At 37.9% G+C, this 12,703-nt stretch overlaps 1 protein-coding gene across 2 annotated transcripts in view; it reads right to left on the reverse strand.

Moving 5' to 3' along the window:
• Positions 1–442: 442 nt before the first annotated feature.
• Positions 443–12,703, reverse strand: part of LOC117327858 (hormonally up-regulated neu tumor-associated kinase homolog A-like) — a 38,899-nt gene continuing 26,638 nt past the window's right edge. For both annotated transcript variants that reach the window (XM_033885065.1, XM_033885064.1), the window contains exons 6-10: positions 11,756–11,883; positions 7,843–7,935; positions 7,089–7,366; positions 6,554–6,722; positions 443–3,048 (exon numbers count right to left, since the gene is read on the reverse strand). In XM_033885065.1, coding sequence (XP_033740956.1) covers positions 2,150–3,048; positions 6,554–6,722; positions 7,089–7,366; positions 7,843–7,935; positions 11,756–11,883 — 1,567 coding nt within the window. In that variant the 3' untranslated portion in view covers positions 443–2,149. The remainder of the gene's footprint in view (positions 3,049–6,553; positions 6,723–7,088; positions 7,367–7,842; positions 7,936–11,755; positions 11,884–12,703) is intronic.

Consider the following 12,703-nt stretch of genomic DNA (forward strand, 5'->3'; position numbering starts at 1 on the left):
GTGGTGTTCAAATGTTGTAGTTGATTAGATATTCAAGGACATGTCCCCACTCTCACGATTTCAGTGACAGAATGTCGACTTCTGACTAAAATGCAGGTTGATGAAGGTCAAGGGGAAGCTTGTCGTCGACATTATGATCTCTTTCGGAAATATTTACTTCATTGTTCGATAAGAAGTCAGACGGACGTGTTCGGCGGGTGTTGATATGCCTGATGGTCCCGTTGTCTCCAGCCTAGCTCTAATTTTGAGAGAGGTGTTAAACCGCACCTAGATCTGTATGGCGGGTGTTGTCCATTTAACAGAAGTCTTATTCTCACCGTATTTTTTAAGGGTGGCTGTTGAAATCAACACTTTTTGTTCATAATGATTTAAATGATGGGTTCGTTATTTTGTCAGTATTTTATTTTGTTTTTCTAAAAGAAAAAAGAAATAAAGAGAGATGGAACTTACCTACTTTTTAATAGATCACTTTTTACTGAAATTCATCACAATATCATATTAACAATATGTAATACAAACAAAACATGATAATTTCTCATCATGAGTCAAGCTAACTAATATTTCATCGTTTCCAAAATCGTACCTGTAATATAAAATTGCACTGGCAAGTAAGTAGTACACATGATTCTTTGTGAACCATAATGTACTTTGTGTGACTGTTATAATCACCATGGTGACGGTACAGAACATACCGTCTCGGTCCCTGATGATTATAGTTATAATCACCATGGTGACGGTACAGTACACATACCGTCTCGGTCCCTGATGATTATAGTTATAATCACCATGGTGACGGTACAGTACACATACCGTCTCGGTCCCTGATGAGTATTGTTATAATCACCATGGTGACGGTACAGTACACATACCGTCTCGGTCCCTAATGGTTATAGTTATAATCATCACGGTGACCGTACAGTACACATACCGTCTCGGTCCCTGATGAGTATTGTTATAATCACCATGGTGACGGTACAGTACACATACCGTCTCGGTCCCTGATGAGTATTGTTATAATCACCATGGTGACGGTACAGTACACATACCGTCTCGGTCCCTGATGAGTATTGTTATAATCACCATGGTGACGGTACAGTACACATACTGTCTCGGTCCCTGATGAACATTGCTATAATCATCACGGTGACCGTACAGTACACATACCGTCTCGATCCTTGATGAACATTGCTATACACTGTCTCGGCCCCTAATGAGTATTGTTATAATCACCATGGTGACGGTACAGTAAACACACCGTCTCGGCCCCTGATGAGTATTGTTATAATCACCATGGTGACGGTACAGTACACATACTGTCTCGGCCCCTGATGAGTATTGTTATAATCATCATGGTGACGGTACAGTACACATACAACTGGTAGTATTGTATAACATCGTATCATATTGATTGTCGGTCTTTTGACTAGGCCCTATACAAAGTCACACGTGCATGACGATGCAGAAAACACGAGTGAACCAAGAAAATAAACACGTGCTATTTGCATTGCATGGCGATAACGTGTGGCTGGGATTTAGTTTTAATTGTCATTTATATAGATATATTACATTTAGCTTAATTCTATTGAAAAGACCGGAAAAAAACGACACCAGGAAAAATATATTGACGTCGCATAAACAGGACAATATGATATTGACTGCCCGTGAATGACCGTCTGACATATTCCCGCCACAAAGCCCATTTCGTCTGACATGGAGCAGAGGTGGTGATATCATATTATATACTTGTATGAAAGAAATTAGTCTTTGACTATCGTTGTTAATGATGTAGGGACATATAAACCTCACGAGTTCAATAAGCCTCATCGAGGTATAGGTTTAAATATTTAAAAGCAAGATAAGTGTTTAAGAATATATTAAATGTTCCATCAATAAAACACCCTGGTACTCGACAGAGAGTACAGGGGTAATTTCGTTCCAGCCGATACATTTGCAATTGTCAGAACAATTATCTTTAAAATTGTTTCCATAATAATTCACCAATACTTTGATATGATAATCGATATTTCTACAAACCCATGTACGAAAGATATAGGTACAAACGGACCATGATTTGGTATCCAATTGAATCATTTACACGTTATCTTGTGGTCATATTGCACCCGGCCATGAGTTTATTTGAGTAGGCCTTCTACTTGCACTCGGTAGGAGACATAATGTTGGGCAGAGCTAACGAAGGGGCTGTGTTCTCTCTGTTGAGGAGTGACGAAAGTTCAGAATTCAACGTTCCCTTCGAGCTTGCAGGTTTAGGACTAGAGGAAAGAGCAGTGATTCTCTCAATTGAGGCTGCATGGGGCGATTTACTCCGATTATAAAGTGGAAGTGCTTGCCCTGACCTATGATGGTTGTGAGGATGCTGGTAGTTAACCGCGCGTGCTGACGTTCTGGGCTTAGGAACGTCCAGACCTCTGTGGTTAGCACCATGAGCTGTTGTCAGCACTTGCTTGGTATCTTTATTACCACCACACGGCGAGTAATCAAGGTGAATTAGTTTCTTGTTATTTACTATTTTAACTTCAGTCCGTCTAATATAGACGTTGTTTTGTCCATTGCACATTTGATGAGTGACGTTATCAGGATGATTTTGCGCCCTCTGGAAGCGAGGTTTATTGCCTTTCATATTCACCGTAAGGTCTGTATTGCACCGTTTAATGAGCCGCCGTACTAACACATCAGCCGTCTCTGCATTTCCCCTATCAGCAGACGGCAGAGGATCCTCCCAAAGGTACTGTTTAACCCGGCCGAGATGTCGTCTTGGAGGCATCATATGAGGTCGGTAGTTGGAGCGTTTATTTACTGTGCTATGTGAGTCTATGCCCTCCGTGGTACCACCATTGTCACTGCCTATATCCTCGATATGGAACTCTGGGGAAGGAGACAGGTCGCGGGAAGCACCCGCACCTCGTACAATCACTTTCCCGGGCACAATGGGTAGATACGTTGTCTCTCGTCGTATAGGTAGAGGTGATTTACACAACGATTGTTTCAGCTGATCAGCTTTCGTTACGTCAGATACTTCTCTGTCCAGCGCTACAACACAGAAACATAATTTCAAAACAATTTGATGAGAAACAGAAAAAATGTAAAGAGAGAGAAAATATAATAGTTATTTCAATGGTGTTTTTAAAACGATTATCGTTGGTTTGTTTTGGCAGTCTTACAGATGATCGACCGGTTAATAACAATATGCTTTGAGGACGTCGGACATGAACTACTAATTTGCCCAAAACATGCATTGGACATGTAGGTACTCATACAAGTGATCACTTTTAAATTCATTACTTAAAATATTTTGGCCATTCGCAATATTCACAGACATGAAACTATTTGTCCCTTGCACTTGCGCACGGAGGCTGATTTATGCTCTCGGACACGCCAACGTCAGAATTATTACGTCATATTTAAAATTGCGTTTTATGCTTCGAAAAATGAAAACTTTGAAAAAGCAGGCTACCGCTTCATCTTTGAAATCCATTTTAAATTACAATTTGCTGAATTTCAATCTGTACGACGGTAACTTCCAGATGATTCTGGTTACCAATTACACCCTATGACTGTCCCTGACAGCGCTAGACGCTGCCCGAGAAATTTAGTCAGTAGTTTATTCAACCTGCATCGAGTGTTCACTATCAATATAGTGTAACCAGGTATTAACCGATGTTGTCAATAGTTATCAAGACCAGACTTCGTAGAATTGACTTGGTATATCTGGCCAAGTTCCACAATGACAAGTTAGCAGTAGTACAAAGTGATGTTATTTAAACTACCTAGCTTTATTATAGTACGTGTAGTTTGGTTTACTACGCCTTATCTAGTATGTAGTTTTACTTACTTAACCTTGTTTTAGTTTATAATTTGACTTAACTAGCCTGATTTGAGTATGTAATTTGACTTAACTAGCCTTATTTTAGTATGTAGTTTGACTTAATATGTAGTATGACTTAACTAGCCTATCTCAGTATGAAGATTTACTTAACTAGCCTTATTTAAGTATGTAGCTTGACTTAATTAGCCTGATTGAAGTATGTAGTTTGACTTAATAATCCTAATTTGAGTATGTATTTTGACTTAACTAGCCTATCTCAGTATGAAGATTTACTTAACTAGCCTTATTTAAGTATGTATCTTGACTTAATTAGCCTGATTGAAGGATGTAGTTTGACTTAATAATCCTAATTTGAGTATGTATTTTGACTTAACTAGCCTTATCGCAGTATGAAGTTTGACTTAACTAGCCTTATTTAAGTATGTAGCTTGTCTTACTTAGCCTTAGTTATTTGTATGTAGTTTAACTTAATAATCCTAATTTGAGTATGTATTTTGACTTAACTAGCCTTATTTTAGTATGTATTTTGACTTAACTAGCCTATCTCAGTATGAAGTTTGACTTAACTAGCCTTATCTAAGTATGTAACTTGACCTAATTATCCTTATTTCAGTTTGTAGTTTGACTTACTGAGCCTTATTTCAGTATGTAGTTTAACTTAATTAGCCTAATATGGGTATGTATTTTGACTTAACTAGTCTTATTTTAGTATGTACATGTAATTTGACTTAACTAGCCTTTTCTTAGTATGCAGTTTGACTTAACCAGCATTTTTATGGTATGTAGTTTGACTTAACTAGCACTTTTATGGTATGTAGTTTGACATAACTAGCCTTATTTTGGTACCGAAGGAAGTTTTCGGAAATACTTAACCTATTTTAATCACACATGTAAATAGGTCTCAGGCACATAACTTAATAGTATTTTCACTAGCCCGTGTTATCATGAGTAATTCAGGCTATCTATGTAGGACTACGCTCGTTTACTTCTGTGGCCTAATAATTCAATCAGCCGAACCCAGTGGTCCAGATTAACTTGATTGTTCATTTAGTTCGTACTAGTTTCATTAACACTATTGAATTACCGAGATAATTGTGGATAGAACAAGGCTTGTGTGATTTCATTTTCAAGACTAGGAACAATATAAATGATAAGCGAAAGTTTTTGAGCAAGAAGAGGTAGGACTGGGTTGTCGAAAAAAGCGATCTCGTCAAGTTATAGTACGAGGGTAGATTCATGGATAAATGAAAAGATCGAAGCTATCAAGATATGGTATTTACCGAAACAGGTTCGTTGGTTTATGTTCTTAGAAAAAGGCAATGACGCGATGAACACCCAATGCGTAACGACACTCGCTTGAGGCGATTATATAACATGAACTCGCTCTTACATTATATTACATTTAAAGCTGTATTGCATGCTTATTGTTTGTGTAGATCCTTAATTGGTTGACGCGTGTCTTCAATAAACTATTCTCGACGAGTAGATGAAATCAGTCCCCGTTCATTTGACATTGTTATATTGGAGTCGGATATACGTGTCTTTACGAAGGCTCGTCCAGCTTAAACCACATTAAGGGAGAAAAGCACCACCACGTCCTGATAACGCGGAGGTAGATTGTTCGTGTAATCCTCTCATTTATGATGGATAATCAGGTGTTTGCACGCCAAGTTCAACTGCATGACAGTGTATTTACAGTCTCCTCTAGGGCAAGAGAGTAAACACTGCGTGGCCCTTGATTGAAGGGGATTTATTACTATCTTGACGCCTGGGGTACAGCGGTCATTACTATCATACACGCCGCATCACCTACTAAAGTCACATATAAACACTGCTTTATTATTAGGCTTAGCATGGTTCCTGCAACTGTTCCTATCCCTACATCCTGACCTCCAGATATATCGTTTGTAATGAATTCGTGTAGTTTGATATTAGATATAAAACAAGAATTGCCAGCTTTACCACGCGTGCACATTCGTGTTAGTATATGTTGATTTCCTAACCACAGATAACTATAATGCCGATGGCTTTCAATCGATGGTATATATTATTTTATTTATAGAATTCTGACATAAAACAGAAATGACTATCTACTTCGTAAAGCTTACAGTAAGTTAACAGATTTACCTCCAAATCGATACTGTTATTGTTAAGGCAATCGTCCCCAAAGGAGTTTGACCATGTCCGTTACTGTAATAGAATCTCCCCATTTATTGTGGATCGCAACATACGGCCGCACTGGGACAGTTTGTACATACGAATGAGTTACATTTCAACGTCATTGTTGATTTGATGTAAAGTCATATTTACCGACCTCCTTTGTTTTACACGTGAAGCTGGTAAAGATAGTTTGTCTATATGTTTTACACGTGAAGCTGGTAAAGATAGTTTGTCTATATGTTTTACGTAGTGAAAGTCTCTGTTATTCTTTATTTGATAACAAATCAGAGAAGAAGAAACTTGAGTCGAGTGTTGTTTCCTTAAACTTTATAAATGATGATATAATGAACGCAGAGAAAGAATGGATAAGTTTAGTTCTAGAATTATCTAAGTAGTATTAATGGTCAGACTGACTTGAACAAATCGACACAAGGCAATTCGCATGATACACAATGTATAAAAGGTTCTTATTCTAAAGCATACCTAACGTGAACTGTTAAATCAATGTTGAAAATGTTTGGAAACAAAGATGATGAGAAAAAAACTTGCTTTTCGTCTGGTCATTTGTGTTATCGTCGTTCTCAATATCTGTGATTTTCACGTCGTCGGTTTTGTCTGCCTTGGTGTGCCTTTTCTTGGCCATGTAGTTGACAGCACCAAACTTGTTAGTTGCCTGATAGTCCTCTCCATTGGCAGAATTACGACGAGCTTTTATTTTCTGGAAACAATTTTTTTTTTTTTTATAATTTGATAATTTAACAGATGGTTAATGTCTTATTTAGAACAGTTTTATTATAACAGTTTTAAAATTGATTGAAATGATTCGCCTTAGACCTATCAACAACTACAAAGTATCTCTAGATATTCTTTCTCTGCACTGTCAGTTTACCATACTCGGTGTATGGAGTAGAGCTGATGTTAGTCTTCTTCTCTAAAATACTGGTTTATGATATAATTGTAAAGATGGTTTTATTAATTTCATTCGTGGATCTAGACACAAACTACATATATCTTCCCTTTTATATAGTTTTTATCATATTTAATTATTTGTCACACAATAACATAGGGTTATCTGTACCTTTACCTGAAAGACTAGAGATACTTTTTTGTGACCAAACATTGGCGAATCCATTGCAGACACCTTCCCCTTAACACGCATGTCTGCCATATACCGAGCCAACTTCCGGTGTAGGATGTGATACATCGCTAATGCCGGACTAGGGATGTTTCCAATAACAAACCGGATCACCTCTGACAATCGGAACCCTTGTGATTCTGTCATGTGTTTCATGATGTTGTCATCTAGTTCGTCGTTCCGTAGTTTGTTAGGACAAGGAGCTCGTTCCATCGGAACACCTTTACCTTTTATAAGAAAAGACCGAAACTTTGTATTTAAATATTCAATTATTAAAAGCAAAGTCGATTTTCCTTTATCAAAATGTCTGGTATCCGATGAATGCCATTGTTAGAAAGTTCCGCATTAAATAGCCCATTAAATTGATTTAGAAAGGAGTAGATATCATTTTCGTAGATTGTGAAAAGTACGCTTCTTCAATAAGCGTAAATGTAAACTTACAGTAAAAGTTAAAGTCCACACTTTGTGAAAATACATAACAGTAGAGTATATAAATATTGGCATAAAGTTATCATATATCGGTAATCGATCGTGTACATTTGCCACATCAGTCCTAACAGGGACGTATTCTTCCTACCATTTAAAAAAATTATGTCCGAGGCATAGAAAACAAGACGCTAACTAATAAGTCGGTAATGGTCAGTGTTATAGTTATATTATATCATAACTCGGGTCCCTATTATGATGCCTCTGATATACGTACTTTCTGCTACCCATGAATGTCTCATGGTGTCCTCCAGTGTAATGCGTTTATCAGGCTCCGGTGTCAGGAAGCGTTTTAACAGTTCACGGCATTCTGTAATGATATGTCATACAGTGAAATGTGATTTTACACGTTTGACAATATACAATATTGATTTATGTAATATATAAATACGAAAAAAAAAAACATTGACTATATTTCACACCCATATATTGGAATTGAAGCACAGTATAGAATATCATCTAATCAATTAATTCTCATGTGGAAAGGCTGTGCTAGGTTAAAGTACAGGTTCATCGATTTCAATGACAATGTTTTTGAAAACGGTATTGCAATCATACTAATGCTAATGTGGTTATATTTAGTTAATTTATTAGCGTGTGATTGTCTGGCTGTGACGGCAGTAGTTAATATTTAAATATTTATGAATAATGGTATACAGTCAATCAAACAGGCTTTACTAAGAACTGTAGATGACTTATAACTAATTGGCTACATAATGTTTTTAATATAAGTTTTGTCGTTGTAATAATACTACATCAGTACGTAATGAATTTGCATCTTTGTAGTTGAATGATCAAACACGCGGACGAAACAAACTCTCAAAGAAAAAAATGCTTGACTTACTCATTTCCTGTTTTATTACCATTTGTGAACAAATTGATGACAATGGAACCCGACACGCTAACCACCCAACCCAATCCCCGTCACTATTCTCACATCATTTGGTTCAGGATAAGGAGCTATTTTAGAGAGTATGTGGTTTTGTTGACGGTAAATATATCGACTAGGAAGCGTTGGATACATATCTTATTATTATGATTTAAACATAACATCAATAACAACATGGGTCGGTAGCTTATGTGGTAACGTTGCAAGGAAACGGGGTTGTGTCTGGAATATACACTGCATGTAATACAGGGATGTAGAAAATAAGTTCAACGGGGGATTTTAAAGATGCTACATATATACCTTTTCTCAAAATAATGTATAACAAAAAGCGTCGTAAAAATTAATGCTTTTAAGACTAAAAGTTACATACAAAAGATAGAGGTGGAACATAATAGGTGTAGGACACAATAGGTGTGGGGCACACTAGGGGCGTAACACAATAGGGATGAGGGAACACAATAGGGGAGGGGATACAATAGGGGTGGGACACAATAGGGATGAGGGAACACAATAGGGATGGAACACAATAGGGGGAGGGGACACAATAGGGATGGAACACAATAGGGGAGGGGACACAACAGGGGTGGGGCACAATAGGGGCGTAACACAATAGGGGGAGGGGACACAATAAGGGCGTTACACAATAGGGGCGTAACACAATATGGGTGGAACGCAATAGGTGTGGGACACAATGTATGGATGGAACGCAATAGAATAGGTGTGAGATACAATATATGGGTGGAACGCAATGGGAGAGGGGACATAATAGGGGCGAAACACAATAGGGTGGAACACAATAGGGTTGGAACACAATAGGGGAGGGGACACAATAGGGGTGGGGCACAATAGGGGCGTAACACAACAGGGGGAGGGGACACAATAAGGGCGTAACACAATAGGGGCGTAACACAATATGGGTGGAACGCAATAGGTGTGGGACACAATGTATGGATGGAACGCAATAGAATAGGCGTGGGACACAATATATGGGTGAAACGCAATGGGAGAGGGGACATAATAGGGGCGAATCACAATAGGGTGGAACACAATAGGGTTTGAACACAATAGGGGAGGGGACACAATAGGGGTGGGGCACAATAGGGGCGTAACACAACAGGGGGAGGGGACACAATAAGGGCGTAACACAATAGGGGCGTAACACAATATGGGTGGAACGCAATAGGTGTGGGACACAATGTATGGATGGAACGCAATAGAATAGGTGTGGGACACAATATATGGGTGAAACGCAATGGGAGAGGGGACATAATAGGGGCGAATCACAATAGGGTGGGACACAATAGGGTTTGAACACAATAGGGGAGGGGACACAATAGGGGTGGGGCACAATAGGGGCGTAACACAACAGGGGGAGGGGACACAATAAGGCCGTAACACAATAGGGGCGTAACACAATATGGGTGGAACGCAATAGGTGTGGGACACAATGTATGGGTGGAACGCAATAGAATAGGTGTGAGATACAATATATGGGTGGAACGCAATGGGAGAGGGGACATAATAGGGGCGTAACACAATAGGGTGGAACACAATAGGGTTGGAACATAAAAATAATATAAAAAGAAAAGAAGCTCAAACGATTGGAGGGTAATAATAGTGTATAGTATGTAACTTTTGGTATTTTATCAAACCACACAACGGCCAATTCTTGATTTCAACCCATCATGGTTACTCTTTGGCAAAGATGCAGCATCTTTAAGTTATGTAGGCATCAATAAAATATATAAACCTTGTTTAAACGAACACATGCTAAGATAAAATCAAAAATAATCGATTCCTCAAATATGATGAAGCATCTAGCATCCCTCATAGTCTCCCACAAAGGTCTGCCACAAAGGTCTGTCACGAACGAGCTACATTATCAACAAAGCTTGTACAAGGTAAGGTCTACGGCATCAAAGACACGTTCACAATAAGTGTCCAGTTGCCACCTTCCTGTTAGCGGGGTAGAAACGTGAAGATGTAGATTAATTAGATACAGGTCTGATCAATATTCGCGTGATTGGCTAAACCAGGTATCGTGGGAGAAAAAAATATCAATTAGAAACAAGATTGATATATATGTAGATACACATGCTAAATTCACATCTTAAGCTTCGATTGTCTTGAAGCCTAATCTTACTTATTTGTATCATGTACACCTGTACATGCTAAATCACTGGTTGGTAACATGGGTTATTACAACACAGTGATAAGAATAGGAAAACCAGAGGCAAGTCCAGCTTAACATACATATGGCTAAATATGACAATAGTGGAAGTAGATAGGAAAAATACAGATCGTCAATAAATAGACTAACTCTCAAAAATCACACAAAAACAACGAAAACCATCTAGACGTCAAAATTACAGACATAAATGACTCCCCAAAAACATCATTCATTTAGTTAAATAATTTATTCATGTTTAACTGGTTTCGGGATTTATATTTCAGTATCCCCGCTAATCTCTTCTCACAATAGCAATAGAAGGCTGGAGATGACTATCGTAAAGGCATTTTCACCATACTAGTATTACCCAAACTTGCCTCCATACCGGTATATAATTCTAACACTAATCACAATTTTGATTAAGTACATGTTTTACAATGCCTGTCACATGTATATTACCCTTCAACACGTTAAACTTATCCTTCGACACGTGAAACTTGTCCTTCAACACGTGAAACGTACCCTTCAACACGTGAAACTTATACCCTTCAACACGTGCAACATGTTCCTTCGTAACGTGTACATTAACCTTCGACACGTGTAACGTTTCCTTCAACACGTGAAACTTGTCCTTCAACATGTGTAACTTATCCTTCGACACTTGTAACTTATCCTTCGACTCGTGTATCTTACCTATCGAAACGTATTCCTTATCCTTCGACACGTGTAACTTATCCCTCGACACGTGAAACGTATCCTTCAATACGTGTAACTAACTCTTCAACACATGTAACTTGCCCTTCAACACGTGTACCTCATCCTTCGACACGTGTAACTTGCCCTTCAACACGTGTACCTCATCCTTCGACACGTGTAACGTATCCTTCGACACGTGTAACTTATCCTTCGACACGTGTAACTTATCCTTCGACACTTAAAACTTATCCTTCGACACGTGTAACTTATCCTTCGACACGTGTAACTTATCCTTCGACACGTGTAACTTATCCTTCGACACGTGTAACTTATCTTTCGACACGTGTAACTTATCCTTCGACACGTGTAACTTACCCTTCGACACGTTTTCCGGAAGTGGGTTCGTTTGACCGCTCAGCATTTTGTTGTAGAGAGTTTTAATATTGAACGGATCAACAGTAAAAGGCAGGTTTCCGGTCAGCATTGCATACATATTTACACCTCTGAAATTATAGAGAGGAGAGGGAGTTTTTAAGTTTCATACACAATTAATTACATTGTTAAGAATCAATATCATATTTCATAGATGTGTATGATTAAATTGAAAAGGATATTTTATTTTGAATAAACTATTGTTTTTCTCAGTTTTACCATAGTTTATACTGTTGTAAGAGCAGAAAATAATAATAATAATAAAAGACACACACAAGCAATATATCACTGGCAGTTTAACCTATTGATAACATTGATACATAGGATACACATTCGAACTTTACATTCACGTGTGTTTTAACAAACTCTTTATTATAATCTCTAATCAGCATCTGCTGTGAACGAGGTTTCTTCAGTCAGACACACTGTCTTTTCGTATCTCTTACCCCAACATATTTTTCTCAAAAGCTGAATTAAAGCATTATATATAGAATTCTACCTAAAACACCTGTTGATAGAATGCAACATTTTAAAAATCAATATCTTTTTAAATCATCGAGTATAAATGACATTTGGTTATTTTCATTTTGGGCGTTGTTTTTTAATTAAGTAGAAAATTTGCTATTCACGTGAGACTTAACATGTAACTGATACTGTTTATGTGTTCGATATCAATTAGGGCCAACCTCTATATATGTAAACAACAAAGACAGGCGTGTTTCATTACACGCTTAGTCAGATGTATAACAACCTTACATGTATGTTCGCATGAACTTCGAAATGATATATCACTGAAACAGAAAGCTTAACTGTGCTACGCTTAAGTGTCTATTATACTTGCCATGCCGATCATAGCATATCGGGTACTGCTTCAGACAAACAAATACACAT

Source organism: Pecten maximus, chromosome 5 (genome assembly GCF_902652985.1).
Source record: "Pecten maximus chromosome 5, xPecMax1.1, whole genome shotgun sequence".
NCBI lineage: Eukaryota > Metazoa > Mollusca > Bivalvia > Pectinida > Pectinidae > Pecten > Pecten maximus.